We start from the raw sequence: 21,363 nt of genomic DNA, 5'->3' as shown, positions 1-21,363 counted from the left end.
TTGATTAGAGCAGCACATACCTAGAGCAGCACATACCTACAAGTAAATAAAGGTTTAAATACGTTTTTTGTCTTCACCAGGCCGAAGGCGTAGCAGAGACTATGTTTTGCACCCTGTATGTCCGTCCGTCCGTGTGTGTGTGTCCGTCTGTGGACAGCTAATCTCCAGGACCGTTGGCCCGATCAACGTGAAACTCTGCACACACACTCCCTGGATGCCAGAGCAGACTTTTTCACATCAGCCTTTTATAGCTCCACCAGGAGGCCGATTTTTGCTAAACACATTTCTTGATATTACTCCTACAGCAGGGGTCGGCAAGTAAGTTTGGCCTCGGGCCAAACTTTTTCAAAGACATTAGATGGTGGGCCAGAACACAATCAATGGCTAATTTAGGACCTGGAACTTGCAACAAACAACCATATAATAACTGTATTGTTATAAAAGTTACTACATAAATATGTGGTATAACAATTGCATGTGGAATGAAATGTTACAGGTGCAGACAGAAATGCTTATGTAATCCTTTTTGTGCAGGCGTCATCCTTGAATGTTTCACTTAGAGGATATTTAGTGAACATTTTATCTGGAGACAGAGAGTAACTCCTTTTCGAACAAGAGCTCTTTCATGGTTCAAGGTCTCTTAGAATGGAGAGAAACAATGTATCTTTTAAGGCATGTGAAACACAGCTTTAGTGTGTTTTTTTAAACGTGAGAAGAGTTTTTCATCCAAAAGTCTCAAGAGGAAAGTTGACAGTGAAAACATAACATTCAAAGAATGGAAATAGAACTATTTGTTCATCATACCTGATTTAATCAATTCAAAGCTATTGCTGTCCATATCCTACCTGAACTGTCAGTCAGCTATTGTACATTATTTACAAAATTATTTGTCGGGCCAGATATTATCGCTGGCGGGCCAGTTCTGGCCCACGGGCCACTTGTTGCCTACAACTGTCCTACAGATTTTGTCCAAACATCAGGCAAATCGGTACACATTATCTCTATTGTTATGTGATCAACAAGGATCTGTCCGATTTTCCATAATCCATCCTGATTGGCTAAGATTGGCATCTAAAGTTTGCAGGAGTGGCTTGTTTTGAACAAAATGCCTCAAATCATAAATGTACCCTCCGATTGCCATGAAACTTTGCACGCACATTCCCACTAGGCCGAGGAAGACATGCCACCCTTTTCACATTGTCCTGTTATAGCGCCACCAGGAGGCCACAATAACCTACCTGACCTGACGGAGACCTGTGCTCTGAGGAGAACTTTTTCTAGTTTTTCTTTTTGTTCAACCTGCATACTATGTCATGAGGTAGGCAGTGGTCAACATTCAAGGTCAACTTGTCTTAACATAACAATCATGTAACATGAGCAGGCCTATTACATGAAATGTCATATAGTACTAATATAATGTTTTAGTAATTACAGCCCAATTGTATGAATCAAGGCCCCAAACAATAAACCTCGAGTTGTGTTTCCCTTAATTGTCTATCTATCATTTATTCTTGTTATACTTAAAGTTCTCTATCGACATTGCCACTTGCCAAGGCCACTCACCCTGCTCATTTCAGGTACTTTGAACTCTCCTGAGCCCTACTGCCACCACAGATGAGTCAGAATATCTTGCCTCAGTGTTAAAAGCCAGAGTCCCCGGCCTTAAACCACACTCTGACGGTAAACCAGGAGGATGGGCAAAATAAGGCTATAACAGGTTGACCCTCAAAGACAATGTAGTATTTATAAAAAAAGAAACCATTTCGGTACAAAACTGTATTTTACCTTACACTGTGAAGTTTCAAAATGAGTCTTAGCCTGTTTAACTGTCAACAGGTTTTTAGGGGGTTCTGGTGCTTTCCAGTAAAGCACCACAGAACCCTAAAGTATGTCCAAGCACTAAATAATTAGGAATAAAACCAGTACTCTGTTGGGTCACCTTCCTGGCAGCTAGCATCAAGTAACACTGGTCTAAACTCTTGACTCTGCCTAGCAACCACCTGCAAAGAGGGACCCCTGGATAGCATGACTTTCATAGATTACATTTGGAAACAAATATATGTTTCAATTAAAAATACATGTAAGACCTTAAAAAAGTAATATATTTATTTCAATTGAGAGATGGTAAACATCTTATAGGGCCAACACAGCCAATGCTGGAGGTTAATTACCCCTGACCTTAGTGTATGTGTGAATGCTGAAACTGTTATATATTCTATAATCTTTTCATGACTCATGATTTTACCTACAGTTTGAATCATGACTACTATTTGGTGCTCTTGATTCAAACTGAAATCATATTACAAGAGTTTTAATACTTGACTGGGATACCACAGGGTTATGGTTATACTCCCCATCTGCACCATATCTTCTAAAGGCTCAAAATGTTTTGCGACACGTTGTGAGCTTGTAGATCTTCTATTTTTGCGGAATTATCAGAATAGGAACGCTAGAATTCATGCGTTTAAGATGACAACCAGATCAGTGAGACAATGCTCATAGTAATGTACAGTATTTGCCACAAGACTGTACGCAGCCAAAAATACATTTTCAGTTACAGTATTAATGTTTGGATTACAGTTTTTGTAATAAACAAATTATTTATTTAAGTTAAATGCAGGGTTTTCATACAATGTCCTATCAAACATAATAGTATACATTATGCCAGAATTCATTATGTTAAGAGGTTTTTGGCAGATATTAAAACAAAAAGTTATAGGTTGTTGATTACATTTGTTGTGTGTAAATTTCACTAATAGCAAAAGTAATTTGCTAATAACCAAATACCATTTATAATATTGCTATTTCACTATAATTATTTGCTACGAGTGATGTAGGACTACAATAGATTCAAGTCCCCAGGACTTTTTGCCCAAATGTGTGACTGTACCTCATGCATTTCTGTCTAATAAAGTATTCAATCAATCAATCGTCAAGGAGTTCAAAGAGCTACCAACAACTCCTACTTAATTAGTCAGATTTAATTTCTTCTGAAACACACTCTCACACATACACACTTGATTAGAGCAGCAAATAGAACCACAACAAACAGCGCCACTGTTACTAAAAACAACATGACATCTACAGAGTGGTACGAGTACCAGGGCATTTTGTAGGACTCTGTGCGGAGGTGAGCAGCACCTTTGTGTCTCATTACAAACTCTATCCAGAAGAGGGCACTGTCCAGTGGTTTCATTGGCTTGTCTCTGTGTAGCCTGGAGAGCTTCTGCATGTTCATCCTGTAGGAGGGCTCATGAAGGACCTCCTGTAATGCCTCCAGGAAGTTGTTATCTTTGTCCACTGTGGCCATCGAGAGAATAACCGCGCCTCCTCTCTCTTTGAGACGCAGCAGGTTGTCGTATTGGTCAAAAAACAAAGGTATACCCACAACAGGCACTCCGTGATAGATGGCCTCTTGAACTCCATTCGTACCTCCATGGGCCACAAATAGCTTTATCTTTGGGTGTCCCAGAAGATCGTTTTGTGGCATCCAGTCAAGCAGTAATGTGTTGTTCCCCAGAGTAGCAGGTCTGTCCCCTTTATGCCTCCAAATTACTTTCTGAGGTAGTTTGGCAAATGTGGCAGCGATCTCATCCGTTATGTCAGTGGGAAGTCCGCTGACAAACGTCCCCAGAGACATGACGATGACTCCATGTTCTCCAGAGCTTTGGACAAAGTCCTCCAGGTCTGGAGGAAGAGGTTTAGCAGGTTTGCACTGGAATCCTCCCATATAGATAACATTAGGCATGGTGGGGCGAGGGAACTCGAACACAAAGTCAACCCTCATCAGCCACAGGTCTGCCCCCTGCATTAACTCAGTGAATTTGACCTCTGGTCCAAAGAACTCGTCACAAAAAGCCTGATATACTGGATTGACTAAAAATATATTTTCAGCTTGATTTAGCAAGTAGAAAAGCATGTTTTTAACTCTTTGTGCAAAATTCATTTTGTCTGATGATCCCGACATAGTCATTGGGATATAAGATAAAGGTGTGGGTGCAATGCTGTGATGTCCCTCCCCACTGGTTAACCATCGCACATTGTAGACTAGAGGAAGCTTTAGATAATGGGCCAACAAAGTACCACCCCCCCATCCCGGGTCAGTAAGGACTAAATCATAGTGTCTCTCCTTGATGTCATTCATCAAATCTATGTTTTCAAACATGTTTCTAGTCATTTCGCAAACCATCTTGGGAACACTTGTGAGGAAATCGAGTGCCATCATTTCCAAATGAAAGAAATTCAATGCAGAACTTTTGCCTCTTTCTATATCCAGTATTTTGTCAACAATTGAGTTAAAAAAGTCCTCATTGAGCCCTTCAGCCACAGGCACAGTGATTGAGTCATAATAAGTTGATTCCTCTTTGATGTACCAGCTTTGAGTTGTCCTCACCACTGTAATGGAGTGTCCCTTAGAGTGTAGAGCTTTGATCAGGATATCCATGTTCACCCAGTGACTTCCTTCTATCGGAACAACCAGAATCTTACCTCCTTGGCAGAATGGCCAGAGAACCATTAAACATGTGACAAGGAGGCAAACTGTCCTCCATAGCTGCCATGCCATCGTTTACCTATAGTTACAAGCAAAGACATAATATGTGCGATGACTTTGAAATTGAATATATAATGATGCAGTGTGATATCAAATATAGCCAGTCAGAGACACTATAAGATTACATTTTTCATTCAATATCAACGACTTGGGGTATAAGTACTTTAGACTAGAGCACTGAAGTATTCTTTGGCTTACAATGATTAAAATCCTGTTCTGTTCTGATTCATATGCTTCGAATGGAATTAAGTAATTCTTACTGACAATGCCTATTTTTCTACAATGCCTATCTGCAACATTTAATTCTTACTGTAGATATCTCTTCAGTAATTTAGCACAGTTCTGCATAGTACAAGCAAAGGAGAACAATGGAACAGGAGCGCACACCAGTGAGGAGGTGATGACCACAGGAGATAAAAACTGTTTCCAAGAAAAGAGGTCGCACAGCTCGTAGCCACGATGCAATAACTTTTTTTAATTTGTTTTACCAACGTTTCAACACAATAATAGGTCTTCATCGGGGTATATTTACTAGCAAAGGAGAACAGGAAGGCAACAGTCTGACATGGAAGAGATCAAATAAACTAAACGAAACAAGTTCTGCTCTAAACCTTTGTGCTCAAACCTTGGCGAAAAGGTAAAAATCCCATAATCAAGTTTACTTACAGATATTGAAAGTCCACCAATTAAACCAAAAACTAATGTGCTGACTGAACACACTGTGATATTGAGTTGCTCCGTTATCTTTCCTAGTGAAGTTCAAAGTTCAAAGGTGTGTGTGTCTGTGTGAATGTGAAGCATGGTGTTGTATGCTGAGCACTTGTGCTCAGCATACAACACCATACCTACAAGTAAATTATGGTTTAAAGGGATATTTCACTTTCAAACATGTTTGGGGTCATTATAACATCTAATTAGGCTTTTGTGAGCACCCCGGACATTTTTTAAGTTGCTCGATTCAGTATTTAGATATTTGATATTCCTTTTAGAAAACACCCATCCTTGGTTCTGGTGACTCATACTGCCCTCCAAATACGTTGGGGGGGGGTCATGTTTTTTCTATTACTTATAGTAATAGAAAAAATAAATGAAGAAATTAATTGAAAAAATACGGCCCCTCAGGCATTAGAAGGACAATATCAGTCACCAAAACCAAGGAGGGGTGTTTTCGATGAATCTATCAATGGATTTTAAAGTTGCAATGGGTTTGTAAAGGAAGTGGCCGTGTCTGATAAAATGAATATCAAATATCTAAATACTGAATCAAGCAACTTAGAAACTGTCCAGGGTGCTCACAAAAGCCTGAGTAGACATTAAAATCACCCCAAATATGTTTGAAAGACAGATATCCCTTTAAATACGTTTTTTTCTTTTTTTCCCCCCTTTTTGTTCAACCTGCATGCAATCTATAATTGTGTAATATGTCATGGGGTGGTCAGTGGTCACACAGTCAACATTCAAGGTTAACTTGTCTTAACATAACACTCATGTAACATGAGTATTACATGGAATGACCTGAAATTTCAAAGTCATATATCAGTAATAATATTATGTTTTAGTAATTAAAGCTCAAGTGTATGAATGTTTCCCTTGTCTATCTATCTATCAAAAAAGCTTGCCTGATTACATTTCTATATCGATGTTGCCACTTGCCAAGGCCACTCACCCTGCTCATTCCATGCACTCATTGTACTTTCAACTGTCCTGAGCCCTGCTTCCACCCAGGATGAGTCAGCATATCTTAGCTCAGTGTTAATAGCCAGACCCCCCGGCCTTAAACCACACTCTGATGGTAAACCAGGAGGATGGGCAAAATAAGGCTATAACAGGTTGATGTGGAAAGACAATGTAGTATTTCTATAAACACAATTATCGGTCCTACAATGGAGCAACTGTACTTTAGGCTACCTTACTCTGTGAAGTTTCCAAATTAGTCTTAGTCTGTTTAACTGTCACCTGAAACAATCTACATAGTCCAACAGGTTTAAAGGGGGTTCTGGTGCTTTCCAGTCAAACACCACAGAACCCTACAGTATGTCCAAAGCAAATTAGCAAATTTAAAATGTTCTTCATACAGCACAGAAGAGAAAAGAGCAGGCCACAAATCAGATGAGCTATAGTTAGAAGTACAGGCTGGGCCAGCAGTCAGCTTGTTGTACACCGGAATTAAGTGTCTGATGCTGACTGAGTAGGAGACCAGGCCTGTCAGTGCAACACGAGACGCCCCACACACACTTCCTTTCAATCACCAGGCTCTCATGGAAAACAACAAGCCGCCGGATACATGGCCTCTCTCTAACATCATTCCAGTGCCAAAATCCGGAGATCTCTCAAAGCCAGACAACTACCGAGGCATCAGTCTGACATGTATCATTGATTTGCAAAGTGCATTCAACTGGCCAGAGTGGAGGAGACAGCTAGAGGTTGGTCTTTTGGGCTAAACGCCAGGAACACTGAGGTGATCATCACCTATGTGACATCATTCTGGACCACGCACCTCTAACAGCAACAGGAGGCACTGCGCTGTAAATAAGAAGTCAGTGACTTTAAATACCTGCTGGGCTCATGTGTCAATTAGACAGAGAAACAGTGGTGGAAAAAGTACTCAAATGTTATACTTAAGTTAAAGCGCTTGCATGGAGGGCTTGTCTGAATGGCATGGCCAGTGTTTGGACGTCCAACCTCCCCCCGACATATCATTCATCAGCTTCTGTGTGATGGTAGAGTTTACGTTCTCCTATTTGGCTGTGAATGCTACCTAAAGGTAGTCTGTGGATGGGTGCTACACCGGAATGCTACGAACAGCACTAAGCATCAACCAGAACGAGGAGCACGTTACCAACACACAGCAAGCATCTGTTAGGGGGGTACGAGGAGATAGCAGCCATGGAAGTTGAAGCTGGCTGGTCACTGCCAGATAGACACCGCCAGGAACTCTCAGCTAGCAAACTTTTGCTGTGGGAACCAACACACAGGCATCGATCATGAGGGTGTGGAGTGGACGTATAAGAAAGATGCAGGGATGATCGATATGACTAGAGATGCTGCTGGAGGGCTCGTCTGAGGACAAGCAGCGATAGAGAGATTAACCCATTAAGACCTGAGGCCCGATTCTACAAATGCCTTCTAAATCAATAGTTCTCAAAACTATTTAGTGCCAAGGACCCCCAAATTCATATGTATTTTATTTGGCCGCGGACCCCCCATCTGAAAAGGTTTTGTGCCAGGGACCCCAGAAGAGAAGATTTGTGTTTAAAAAAAATCACTTTCAAGATCTGTTAAAAAAATGTACAAGCTTGTAGCAAAAGTTGGCTATTTTTGAATAGCCAACTTTTAAATGCTTCAATTTCTGAGATAGTTTACTGTTTTTTAAGCATTCTTTTATGATATTGGTGTAGCACAAAATGTCATCATGTCTTCAGAGGTCTAAAAATATGCTGTTGGTTCCAGTGTACAAAAATAGGTTGCTGCTTTTCAAGGTGAGTCTACTCCACAGACAGACAGACAGAGACAGACAGACAGACAGACAGACAGACAGACAGACAGACAGACAGACAGACAGACAGACAGACAGACAGACAGACAGACAGACAGACAGACAGACAGGCCTTTGTGAGTCCTGTCATGACCCCATAAATCCTACAGGTTTTTTTTTATTGTTCCAAAAAAGTACAATGTTATTGTTAAGTAGATTACTCCGTTTCAATTGCACTTTATTTTCATGAAAACTACTTCTACTCCAATCTGCCAATTATTTGTCACAAAAGCCACTTAGTCATGCAGTTTGGAACTGAGCCATTACTTAACCATTATGTATATGACAACAATAATAGACGAATGAATGAATGAATGAATGAATGAATGAATGAATGAATGAATGAATCTTTATTTGTCACTCTCTCCATGTACTTACATACAGACAATGAAATATCGTTCCCCCTCAGTCACTAGCAGTGTAACATAAAACATCAAGCCTATCTAAAAACATAAAAGACCCAGACTAAAAACAGCATACAACCATAAAAACAGCAAAACAGCATAGACTCGTTTATGTTTGGTCTTTATGCAGTTAAATAATGATTGATTGTTCAACAACCAGGAATGTACATTATTTATAGCCTACATAATTGACTTTGAACTTGTTAAAATCTGCTTTTATAAAAAGGCTACAATATATTGCTATAATAAAGTTAGTTATTACTATCCACTGCAGGTCATCTTTTATTTTTTTCTTTGACAAAATATCAACATTACAATTACAAATGAATAGGACAAACTGCAGTTACAATACTGGGAAAATAAAATAAATGAAAAGAGAAAATAAAAATAAATATGGTGTTATCATAGGTGTTATTCAAGGTTGCCTTTGCGACGTCACGCAATCAAAACGTATGGTTTGTTTCCACCTTGTGGTAGGAAAGGTCAACAACAGCCCATGTGTTCTCTGCCAGGCAGTAAATACCAGTGGTGTAAAGTAACTAAGTACATTTACTCAAGTACTGTATTTAAGTCCAATTTTGAGGTATATTTTACTTTACTGGAGTAGTTCCAATTTTCTACACTTTTACTTCTACTCCACTACATTTCAGAGGCAAATATTGTTATTTTTATAACTATAATTATAGTTACTTTGCAGGTATAAATTATCATATTATTAAACATACATTAACCACTTCAGCACGTTGTGAGCTTGTAGATCTGCTATTTTCAAACATTTTAGTATTTTACTTTTGGTACTTTAAGTACATTTTGATACCAATACTTTTGTACTTTTACTCAAGTACATTTTTAATTACAGACTTTTACTTGTAACAGAGTACTCCCTACATTGCAGTATTGATACTTTTACTTAGGTAAAACATTTTGAGTACTTTTTCCACCACTGGTAAACACTACACTACAGTATGTGTCCACCTTGTGGTAGGAAACAGCAACAACAGCCCATGTGGTCTGGTCCAGACGCGGTCCAGACAGTAAACACTACAGTAACAGTCAGTCCAACATGGCAGCAACGACTCGGTGGGGAATCTGTAGTGCCGGGAACATCAGTCATGATTTTACAGTGGCCTTGAAAACACTGCCTCCAGGGGACCATCAGGTACAGTATGTCAGTATGTCACTTATGAGCATTGTGTCATATTTTGCATTAATTCTTCATTTTGATTTAACGGACAGACCTGCTGTCAGCAACTAAAACGCTCCCGCCATTCTAGCCCTGAAACATGACTGTCATACCATGACAGTCATGGTGCCGAGTCCCCCTGGTCTAAAGTTGTGTTCGATTTTTTCACATTGCCATCTCTCACATAAACATAAACGTTCAGATTTCAAATATAAAGTGCTTACCACCGAGCCACGGATGTTACAAGGCGATGCGGACCGCGATGAGTACCCGTATCTCCCGTATTGTTCAATAAAAAGCATTTTAATCCCATCGCCGGCCATTTTCTTTTTTTGTTTTTTTTTGTTTTGTAATGTATCAGAGTGCAATACACCGCCCAACCATTAGTGTCGCATGGTTGAAAGTATCGGAGACAATTTGGAGAAAATGGCCGGCGATGGGATTAAAATGCTTTTTATTGAACAATACGGTAGATACGGGTACTCATCGCGGTCCGCATCGCCTTGTAACAACCGTGGCTCGGTGGTAAGCACTTTATATTTGAAATCTGAACGTTTATGTTTATGTGAGAGATGGCAATGTGAAAAAATCGAACATAACTTTAGACCAGGGGGACTCGGCACCATGACGCTTGTATACAAGCGTCATGTGAACCATGGCTACCGCCATTCTAGCCCTGAAACATGACAGTCATGGATGAACTTCAACATAGTGTTTCCACCTTCTCCCTTTTTGATACGTACATCTACATAAACATTCATATTTCAAATATTAAGTGCTTACCCCATGACCATGGATGTTACAATTATGTACGGACCCGCAGAAGTACCCGTATCTTCCGTATTGTTCAATAAAAAGCACTTGAATGCAATCGGTGGCCATTTTCTCCACATTTCCTACATATGCTTTCAACTACGCGACCCTATCGGTTGGAAGGTGTACTGCACTCTGATACATTGTAACTCTGTGAGAAAATGGCCACTGATCGGATTAAAATGTTTTTCAGTGAATAATACGGAAGATAAGGGTACTTCTGAGGGCCTGTACATAATTGTAACATCCGTGGCCATGGGGTAAGCACTTTATATTTGAAATCTGAAAGTTTATGTAGATGTACGAGCCGTAAATGGACAAAAAGCAAAAACTAGGTTGAAGTTCATCCATGACGGTCGTGACAGACGACCGTCATGTGATCCATGGCTAGCCTAGCACAGCCACAGACCTGTGTCAGCAACTAAAACGCTTCCGTCATCCGCTGGTGGAATGTAGTTCATACAATGACAAATGCAAGATTGTTCTTTTACTTCCTATTGATCTAGATGAAACCCCCACAACCACAGACGTAACTGGTGTTATTACTGCTATCCACAGAACTGACTAACTTTTACTTCTATGATTTAAGTACTTTTATTTGTACAAAAGTACATCCATTTCTGTGTGTCAGTAGGAGACGCAGATTTACGGTTTATGGACTGTATAGATCACTGTTTCCCAAACAGTGGGTCGGGACCTATCATTGTCGGGACTCGGGGCCCATGTATGGGGTCGCGGACCGGTTTTTATGGGTCACCAGTAAATATCACCTTGTTTTCATTTACTACAATTTTGTTAATAAAAAAAACAAAAAAAATCAAAGACATTCCATGAATTAAAAAACAAAACAAGAATTCAAATAAATTCCATGAATTAAAAATAAATACACACAAAAAAAATTGTGTCATGGGGAGACATACAATTTCCCTTTTGGGTCTTGAGCTAAAACGTTTGGGATCCACTTGTATAGATTACAATCTGGATTTGATGTCCTGGCCTGGAGGATAATTGACTTTACTAGACTTCAATGAATCAATGAATGACAAGTGTAATTGCATTTTACTACAGATTGTGGCTGTGTCAGCTCGCAAGCTGCAGGATGCTCAGGACTTTGCAAAGAAGCACAGCATCCCACGAGCCTATGGCAGCTATGAAGAGATGAGCAGAGATCCAGACATAGGTCAGTGCTCTGCAAACCTAGCCTGGTTCCAAACCATAGACCCCGCCCAGGCTGATAATCAGGCTACTGCAAACCTACAGTTTAGGTCAAATGACAGTGTCAAACATTTGCTTTGAAAAAACTTGGTGGTGCCAAATGGGTGATGATATCCACACAATTCACATGGTTTCATATTACACTACATTAGTAAATATTCTTAATTGGCTCTCAAATGAGAAAAGTTGAGAAGAAGTATCCTGTCCATTAAATCTCTCAAGGCAGAATGGGTTCCCATATTGCTCAAGTGCTTTTCTTTTTAAAGATATATATTTTTTGGCTTTTATGCCTTTATTGATAGGATAGGATAGTAGGCTGACAGGAAATGGGGAGAGAGATGGGGGGGTGACACGCAGGAAAGGCCATCGGGATCGGGACTCGAACTCGCAGTCAGGCTACTTTAGAGCCTAGGTACCGGTCCAGGCCAGTGCTTTTCTTTTTAGCGACATAATCATAGCTGAGTCATTTTACTGAAGCATTACCATTTAGGCTACATTTGCTTCAATAAGAGGTTGTGGTGTTGTTTCTTTGTGTGTAGATGTGGTGTATGTGGGAGTCATCCACCCGTACCACCTGAGCGTGAGCCTGCTCTTTATGAACGCCAAGAAGAACGTACTGTGTGAGAAACCCCTGGCCATGAACTCCAGACAGGTACAGGAGATGGTGGCCTGCGCCAAGATGAACAATGTCTTTCTGATGGAGGTATGTGGAGTGCCAACTAAAGTCCTGTCTGCAGAAAAATTGCACTTTGGTGCACATTATAGTACAATAGTAAAATATGTTGTCACTGTTAATGCTAAATTAACATAACTTAAATGCAACAACATACATGCTGTAGTATAATTGTGGTAACAATTATATCAGATTAAATTAGCATTTTACACACACAGTGTTGTTGTTCTTTTAAGTTTGGTTGTTCGTTTCAGTTGGGTTAGGTTTTAGTTATTGATTTGAAGCTTCCAGGTGTTTTTATATTAACATTGGTGGTGTGAGTGATAAAGAACCAGCTAGCCCAAGTCTAATTTATTATCTGTAGTACGGCGGTGTCACCAACACATCACATGAAGATCAGCTCTTGACGGCAAAGCGACACTGTTGTATGATGGAGTACAAATTACGCTTAACCCCATGAACCCAAGTGTCCCTATGCTGGGCTCAACATTCTGGGAAAAATAGCAGATCTACAAGATCGCAATGCATCACAACACACATGTTTTTTTCCCCAGAAAATATATTGTTCAGAAGGAAAAAAGGAGTAATAGTATAGAATCCTGGGGGACTCCAGTGGTTTTCTGTCCCCTCCAGGATGTACCTCTGTCTCCATTTGTCCCTCTCTCCTCCTGCCCCAGGCGGTGTGGACCCGGTTCTTCCCAGCCTCTCTGGAGATCAAGCGGCTGTTGGCCCAGGGGGAGATGGGCGAGGTGAAGATGGTGAGGGCAGAATTTGCGGCTCCCCTCATGCACGTGCCCAGAGCCGTGGAGAAGGAACTGGGTGGCGGGGCTCTGCTGGACATCGGCGTCTATTGCCTGCAGTTCATATGTATGGTTTTCAATGGCGAGAAGCCAGAGTGCATCCAAGCCACTGGAGGTTTCTTGGACACAGGTAAATATAAATAGAGGGGCCTGTAAGTGACAAAGTCCTTTACCTTAACACTACTGGTTGCTGGCGGGAATGATTGTTTTAGACGTGTGCTCAACAAGCTGATGTCCGTACTCTTCCGTGCAGTTCATAACAAAAGTGTTTATTTTCTGTTCTTGTCCGTCACTCTCAGGACACAAAACAATAAAGCAAACTAGAAAGTACTGTTCCTGAAGAAACAGTGTGGGATCGCTAAGAATGTTGATGGTATTGGGTATTGATATTGTTAGTAGTGTTAAAGGTTTGAAAGGTTTAAAGTTCTAAAAGTTTGAAAGGTTTGAAAGGTTCTAAAGGTTTGAAAGGTTTGAAAGGTTTGAAAGGTTTGAAAGGTTCTAAAGGTTTGAAAGGTTCTAAAGGTTTAAGAGGTTCCAAAGGTTTGAAAGGTTCTAAAGGTTTGAAAGGTTTGAAAGGTTCCAAAGGTCTGAAAGGTTTGAAAGGTTTGAAAGGTCTGAAAGGTTTGAAAGGTTCTAAAGCTTTGAAAGGTTTGAAAGGTTTGAAAGGTTCGAAAGGTTCGAAAGGTTTGAAAGGTTCTAAAGGTTTTAAAGGTCTACGGTTCTAAAGGTTTGTCGGTGTTGAATAGTGTAAAATGTAGTTTTCTAGGGTAAAACTGTGGTTGCTAGGTTCTGATAGCCGGTTGCTAGGTTCTAATAGGTGGTTGCTAGGGTCTAATTGGTGGTTGCTAGGGTAAAACAGGTGGTTGCTAGGTTAGAAAGGTGGTTGCTAGGGTCTAATCGGTGGTTGCTAGGGTATGATAGGTGGTTGCTAACTTGCTATGGTCTAATATGGTGTTGCTAGGGTCTAATAAGCAGTTGCTAGGCTCCACTGTAGCTAAATAGGATTGCCCCATTGAAATGAATGGGATTTTTTTAGCAGTAAAAAGTGAAATATCTCTAAAAGTACAAATTATTTCAAAAATTCAAATGGTAGCCGACATGTCCTGAGTAGGCCGAACGTTGAAGAGTTGGAACGGAGTTTGTAGCTAAAAGTATGAAGGACTAGTTAGGGGCCAAAAAACTGTCCCAAAAACGGTGAAGATAACAGTAGTGTGATCGCTTTAGCGATCCCACAAATACAGTCCACAAACGTAATCTTGGTCACAGCACACTGAGCACTGAGTCAGAAACTGTTTGCTTCTCCCGCCAATCAGCAACACCTGCGCTAGATTGACACCTCGTTTAAGTACCTGGCCAGCCTGGGCCTTGACTGTAACCCTCTAGTGATCTAATTGAACCCCAGAAATCAAATATGGCTCTTACAGGGCCCCTGGTGTTAACAAGGGAAACTAACAATCAGTATTGTTTCATCACGCACAAGTGGTACTGTACTGTACTGTACTGTACTGTACTGTACTGTACTGTACTGTACTGTACTGTACTGTACTGTACTGTACTGTACTGTACTGTAACTGAGTTTTCCTACACCTGAACCTAGAGCATCTTGGCAGGTACATACACCATTGGGGTGTCCTTGGTGAGGGGCATGTTAGTTGTTCAATATACAGTGTGTGTGTGTGTGTGTGTGTGTGTGTGTGTGTGTGTGTGTGTGTGTGTGTGTGTGTGTGTGTGTGTGTGTGTGTGTGTGTGTGTGTGTGTGTGTGTGTGTGTGTACGTACACACAGAATTGCTGATATTTGGCTATTTTGTTTTAACATGTATTATTCCTATTTTAATCCCTATCATTACTACTACTACTACTACTACAGTTTTTTGGTATCCATCTCGTTTTACTGTGTTAACCACACTGTGGAAATAATTTCCGTGCCTATGATACTGCCAAAAGCTGTATTGAATGATTATATAACAATAAACCCATTGAACCTTGAACCACTGAACCAGCTGACCCAAAGCAACTACTTCTGCCCAGATGGATGCATCTTATTCTCGGCTTCTGCTTTTGTATCAACAACTTATCAATGTCCATACTCAGTCATAGCCGCGGGAAGACCTTTTAGGTTAAGGGTGCGGTATGCGCGCACGTGAGCGTGCGCTTTTTTTCCGCGGTTTGGTCGGGTTTTGGGGTTTTTTTGTCACCTAAATTCGGTTTGTTCGGTTCACCTAAATTCGGTACCTGGGGGGAGGGGGGGGGCGGCCACACCCCCCGCACCCCTACTTCCCGCGGTACTGTACTCAGTCAGTACTGAATCTTTAACCAGTAAACTGGTGACCTCTTTGCGGTCCTTTGAGCTTACTTCAACTGTTGCTCAACAACTTGGAATTTACAACTGTAAGAAATATTTTGCAATAGATTTGCCAGTAGTAGTAGTTTCATTTCCAACTGTTCCTGTTTCTCAAGAACTTGGAATTTACAACTAAGAAATATTTTGCAATGGATTTTCCAGAAGTGTGACACATTTTAAAACGGAACCTTTTTTTTTATATTCCAGGCAGCAGAGGTCATGTTATTGTCAGAGTGAAATTTCTGTTTTGTGACATGGTTGCATAAACACAGATTTAAGCTCTTGTTTACACAGTTAAGTGCATTACAGTAATGTTGGGTTGATGTTCTCAATCCATGTTGTGTAGTGAGACAATCGGCCCTATTCTGGGCGCCGTCTTACCCATTATCCCTAAACCTCTTTGCCATTTTTTACTATTTTGAAAAACATTTTCAAGTAGTTCAAATAGCCAATCTACATCGACACACTTGTCCCAGAGTTCAAGTACCTCGGAGTCATACTAGACTCAACCCTAACTTTTAAAAAACATGTGAAGAAAGTCACAAATACGATTAAATTCAACCTTCAAAATTTTAAACAAATTAGACCCTTCCTGACAGTTGGAGCTGCCAGATCGTATCTTCACTGTATGATCCTATCACACATTGAGTACTGTTTTACAAACTGGTCTTGCACAGGCGTGACGATCCTAAAACCCATCGAACAGCTCTACAAAAGTGCGCTCAAGGTGTTTGACAGGAAGCCTCACTCTTATCATCTTTGTAACATACTCAGGAGGCTCAATTTTTTTAGCTTCGACAATTTCAAAAAGTTCAAACAGGTTGGGGTCATATACAAGACCTTACATGGTCTGTGCCCGCCCCCCCTAAGGGAATTCATTAAAAGGAAGCCTGAAAGAGGAATCAGTACCAGAGCAACCACTCGAGGAGATTGTGAAGTGCCGCACCGGCAAACAACCTTCGGTCAAAATGTCCTCTCAGTACAGGGTTGTGTAGCATGGAATGGCCTTCCTCTACATATAAGGGATTGTGCTACATTTCCATCTTTTAAATTCAATGTGAAAAAGATGGTTGCTTGAAAACCAAAGCTGCAACCATTTGTGATCATATTTTAGGTTTTTTTTAGGCTATGTGATGTAATGAAATTGTATTTCACCGTTTGTCTGTTTTCTGATGTTATTGTTTTCTGTTTTTATGTTTTGTGTGAGGACTGCGGATGAAAATTAGCATCTTTGCTAAATCCGGTGTATTTACGTTCATGTGACGTTCATTAATATGCTCTGTCCTGTCTAAATAAACAAATAAAGTACATTGTGAGCTTGTAGATTTGCTATTTCAACTATTTGAAAATGTTTTTCAAAATAGTAAAAAATGGCAAAGAAGTTTAGGGATAATGGGTAAGACGGCGCCCAGAATAGGGCCGAATATGACTCTAAACTGTCAGAATCGGCACTGAGCGTTGTATTTTTTGGTATTGTATAGGTCCAGCTGTGGAACTCTCTGTTTTAACCATGGGTCTTACTGTATGTGTGTGTGTTACTTTAGGAGTGGACGAGGCTATGGTTGTCACTCTGAAGTTTTCCGGCAACAGGATGGCAGTGTTTACCTGCTCTGTTGCCATGGAGATGCCCAATGATGCCATCATCGTCGGCACAAAGGGCACCATCAGGGTAGGTCACTGCAGGAGGCCAGGTTCAGCCCACCACAACAAAACTCTTGGGATTTCTAGTTTTCTAGTCAATCAAAACTATCTTTACTTGAATCTGGATTACCATACCTGTACATTATTATATACCATAGGAAGTTATATTATTAACAGACCTGGGTCATATACTTTGCAGTTACTTTCTATACTTTTTAGTTTTGTTTGTTTTAGCTCACTTAGGATACAGATTAAATTACTGCAACTATTAAGTTATAGCCTGGAAACCAGACAAATTTGCCACAGCTAAAACAGATTGCCCTAGTCTGGCCATGCCAGGCTAATTAAGTTACAGTAATTGAGGAAGTAAGTGGAGTTATATTATGTGTGATATTGCATATGTGTCTGGGTAGTATCGGTAGAGCACTCGCCTTTGGTCCACAAGGTTCTGGGTTCAATCCCGGGCACCGCCAACTCACTATGAGTAGCACGGGGTGGGTAACTTGTGGTAAGTACTGGGAGCTGATTGCAGGTGTTGTGGTCCACCTCAGCAATCGATCTCCCAGGGGTCTAGCGCATTGAAAAGGGGATAATAATAATAATAATAATAATAATAAACTTTATTTGTATAGCACCTTTCATGACATGAAATGCAGCTCAAAGTGCTTTACAGAGCAAGAATACAATTACAGTTAGAACCAATTTAACAATAAAGCAAACAAAAATAAAATAAAATAAAATAAAAGCAAAGGCAAAAGCAAAGGCATAAAACAACATTAAAATAGGGAATACAGTGAGGAATTAAAAATCAACCAAAGAATCAGCTAAAAGCAAGAGTGAAGTAATAGGTCTTGAGCTGTGCTTTAAAGCTATCGACAGAGGCTGCCTGTCTTAAGTGTAATGGGAGTTTATTCCACACTGTCGGTCCGTAAAAGCAGAATGCTGCTTCACCGTATTTTTTATATGTCATTGTAGGCACCTCGAGCAGGTCAGCACTTGAAGACCTGAGGGCCCGGTTTGGAACATATCTCTCTAGGCAGTCAGAGAGGTAGGAAGGTGCCAGACCATTTAGAGCTTTATAAACTATTAAAATAATTTTAAAATCAATCCTAAAAACAACCGGGAGCCAGTGTAGTGAAGCAAGAACTGGAGTGATATGTTCTCTCATCCTGGTTTTAGTTAAAATTCTGGCTGCCGCATTTTGAACAAGTTGTAATCTGTCAGTTGTTTTCTTTGGCAGGCCAGAGTAGAGTGCGTTGCAGTAATCAAGCCGAGAGAAAACAAAAGCGTGGATCAGCGTTTTTGCATCGTCTAACGACAGATAGTCTCTAATTCGCGCAATATTTCTAAGATGAAAGAAAGCAATCTTGGTGACATGATTAATGTGTGTATTGAAATTCAATTCAGAATCGATAATCACCCCCAGGTTCTTTACTGTGGTGTTACTTTCTACAGCCAGGTTACCAAGTCTACTTGTTATTGATTCTCTCTGCTCACTGGAGCCAATTATGAGAACTTCTGTTTTATCCTCATTTAGCTTAAGAAAGTTCTCACTCATCCAGCATTTTATACTGGACAGACAGGTCAACAATGGGTCTAGAGCGCAGGGGTCGTCTGGAGCTACTGAAAGATACAGCTGGGTATCATCAGCATAGAAATGGAAGTTCACTCCGTGATCGGCGATGAGTTCTCCCAGCGGTAGTATATACAGGGAGAACAATAAGGGACCCAGAATTGAGCCCTGTGGAATACCAGAACAGATGTTGTGTTTGTCTGAGTCAAAGTTAGCTAGACTGACAAAATAGCTTCTGCCTGTTAGGTAAGAGTGAAACCAAGACAAGGCTGTGCCTGACAAACCAATCCAGTACTCCAAACGTTGTAGTAGAATAGACACCCTTGTTCTCTGCCAATACTGACAACTACGTCTGTCTTACGGGCCGTTCACGCCAAGCACTATATAACGATAACTACTGTATAACTATAAGTATATTGTTCATCCTTGTCTTTGTCATAGTTGAGGTGTGGACACTGACATCCACTGTTAGAACAATTTTTACAACGATATCCTCTTCATAGTTACTGTATAGTGCTTGGTGTGAACAGCACTTTAGAATCATTATGTAAAGTACCAGAACAAAGATAAGAGATATGTGTAAGATTATGAAAGATGCAGGCAAGCTATGTACTATGCAGAATACACACAATAAAACAAATCACATTTACTTTGTGCAGATCCCTGCCCACATGTGGTGCCCTACTTCACTAGTAGTGAATGGGAAGGAGACAGAGTACCCACTACCAGAGCCCTATCTGCCGCTCAACTTCACCAACAGCACTGGGATGCGCTACGAGGCTGAGGAGGTTCGGCAGTGTCTGCTCAAAGGTACTGTGTAATCTTTAAAGAGTTTGTTCTACTGAATTTCTTTGGCCTAGACCCTGGCTGTACATACCAACTCAGAAGCACTTTATGTTTCATCTCAATATCAGTCAGCAAATATACATTTTGCTGTATAGTAGTAGTATTGTAGTATTATGTAGTAATGGAAATCAAAGATTGTGCAAAAATCATCCCATTAATATAGACCACATATTTAATTCAGTAATTAGATAGTTGAATAAATACATGCATTTAATCCCCATATGAATACCGGAGGGTTAATAGTCATTTAATTAGCTAGGTCTGCTGCATAGATGAATATTATAAGCTGTTGTGAGCACAACCTGTAATACGGTATAGTCACCACAAGGTGGCATCAGGACACTTCAACTTCACTTATTTTGTCACATCACAAGTTTACAGAGGTGTAAAAGAGCGTCAAAGCCTTTTCTGTACAAGCTACCCATGAATTGCAGTTTGCATTTAAATAAGAATAGAACAAAACAATATAAAATATACGTAGTATACATATTAGTATACATACTCTTGTGCAAATGAGACGTAGCAGCAGATATCAAATATGTATGAAATGTGTTACATATGAAATGTCGTATACGTATGACAGTTACGTACTGTATATAAAAGTGATAGTGCCAGTGTAATGGAGCATGTAAGACTGACATGGCGGACAGGACACAGTGCCTGTTCAACAGCCTGATGGCCTGGCTATGGAAACTGTCCCTAAGGCTTAGTCTGTTCATTGGACATTTGATACTGCAGTATCGCCTGCCTGTTGGTAGCAGCGTGATACAGCTCGTTTCTGGGGCACTAAGTGTCTTTGAAGATCTGCTTAGCCATGGCTGACTCACTGGTCCTCTCCACTGCGACACCATTGATGTAGATCAGGAGGAGTCTTCAACAGGGGGCCCCCAGAATTACTACAAGGGGGCCACCAAAAGTTTGTGTGATATTACATTAACCATGTACATTAACCACTTCAACCCTAGCATCCCTATTCTGGTGGTTAAAAGGAATGTCTGAAAATACACATTAACATGAATCCAACATATTGATAGAACATATGTATAAACAAGAAACACTAATTTACACAACACCGATGATAGTGCTGTCAAACTAGTCTTGTGAAGCCATCTACTAATGAAAGTGTTCTATATAACACAATTTTATATATTGGGACTGAAAAACTTTGAAGACCCCCTTTGTAGATTGTTCATTTCCACTTAAAGGTACTACAATGGCTAAATGACATTTGGAGTGTCCCATTTCTCTTTCCTATAGGGATGAAGGAGAGTCCAGGCATGTCGCACGCAGATTCTCTCCTACTGGCTGAGCTGGAAGATGAGGCTCGTCGGCAGGTGGGAGTGGTGTACCAACAGGACCATTAACACTCCCCCCATGCCACGGCCACCACCCTTTGTTTAATAAAAGGGTTGAGTTCTGGGGAGACTTGTTTGCCCTCACCAAGTACATTTTGCACTGACCAAGACCTCCCTGTAAGAAGACTAAATTACTTCTGTAAGAGTCCAGACAGTAGATTCACAATGAGACCATAATGTGTGATGCCAATCAATATTTAACATGACTTCATGGTCCAAGTGGATAAAAGAACTTTGGGGGGGCTTTATATTTTTTGGTATAATAGTACATAAAATATTGCCTTTTTTTAAACAAATTAGCATTTTGTAGTACAACAGAACATTGGCATTTTTCTAGCGGTAAAGGTTTTGACTTTATGGCAAAGCCCTCCGGTATGTACTATACCCAAGTCATGTACCCATAATTCATAAAAATTGCATTAAAGACACAT

The 21,363-nt window shown here is 40.4% G+C and overlaps 2 protein-coding genes across 2 annotated transcripts; one reads left to right on the top strand and one right to left on the bottom strand.

The window, feature by feature from the left end:
- Positions 1-2,980: 2,980 nt before the first annotated feature.
- LOC308089077 (UDP-glucuronosyltransferase 2C1-like) lies at positions 2,981-5,272 on the bottom strand (the record flags this gene model as incomplete). Its single annotated transcript, XM_080433650.1, has 2 exons — positions 5,219-5,272; positions 2,981-4,571 (listed from the first exon to the last, which is right to left on the bottom strand). Exon 2 carries the CDS (start codon positions 4,562-4,564, stop codon positions 2,981-2,983), a length of 1,584 nt encoding a protein of 527 aa, XP_080289776.1. The 5' UTR covers positions 4,565-4,571; positions 5,219-5,272.
- Positions 5,273-9,531: 4,259 nt separating this feature from the next.
- Positions 9,532-21,362, top strand: LOC308074725 (trans-1,2-dihydrobenzene-1,2-diol dehydrogenase-like). Its single transcript, XM_080414229.1, has 7 exons — positions 9,532-9,650; positions 11,556-11,667; positions 12,242-12,405; positions 13,053-13,305; positions 17,062-17,186; positions 19,391-19,541; positions 20,835-21,362. The coding sequence occupies exons 1-7, from the start codon at positions 9,555-9,557 to the stop codon at positions 20,939-20,941; spliced, it is 1,008 nt and encodes a 335-aa protein (XP_080270355.1). The 5' UTR covers positions 9,532-9,554; the 3' UTR covers positions 20,942-21,362.
- The last annotated feature ends 1 nt before the right edge of the window (position 21,363 follows it).

The sequence above is a fragment of the Gymnoscopelus braueri genome (assembly GCF_963280865.1).
Source record: "Gymnoscopelus braueri genome assembly, chromosome: 1".
In the NCBI taxonomy this organism is placed as follows: domain Eukaryota; kingdom Metazoa; phylum Chordata; class Actinopteri; order Myctophiformes; family Myctophidae; genus Gymnoscopelus; species Gymnoscopelus braueri.
The sequence above is the reverse complement of the archived record's forward strand: the minus strand, read 5'-3'. Positions and strand labels throughout refer to the sequence as shown.

Coding starts and splice junctions, on each gene's coding strand:
- LOC308074725 (XM_080414229.1), top strand. CDS start 9,555: ATGGCAGCAACGACTCGGTGGGGAATCTGTAGTGCCGGGAACATCAGT. Junction 9,651..11,555: donor TGCCTCCAGGGGACCATCAG/GTACAGTATGTC, acceptor ATTTTACTACAG/ATTGTGGCTGTGTCAGCTCG. Junction 17,187..19,390: donor GCACAAAGGGCACCATCAGG/GTAGGTCACTGC, acceptor TACTTTGTGCAG/ATCCCTGCCCACATGTGGTG.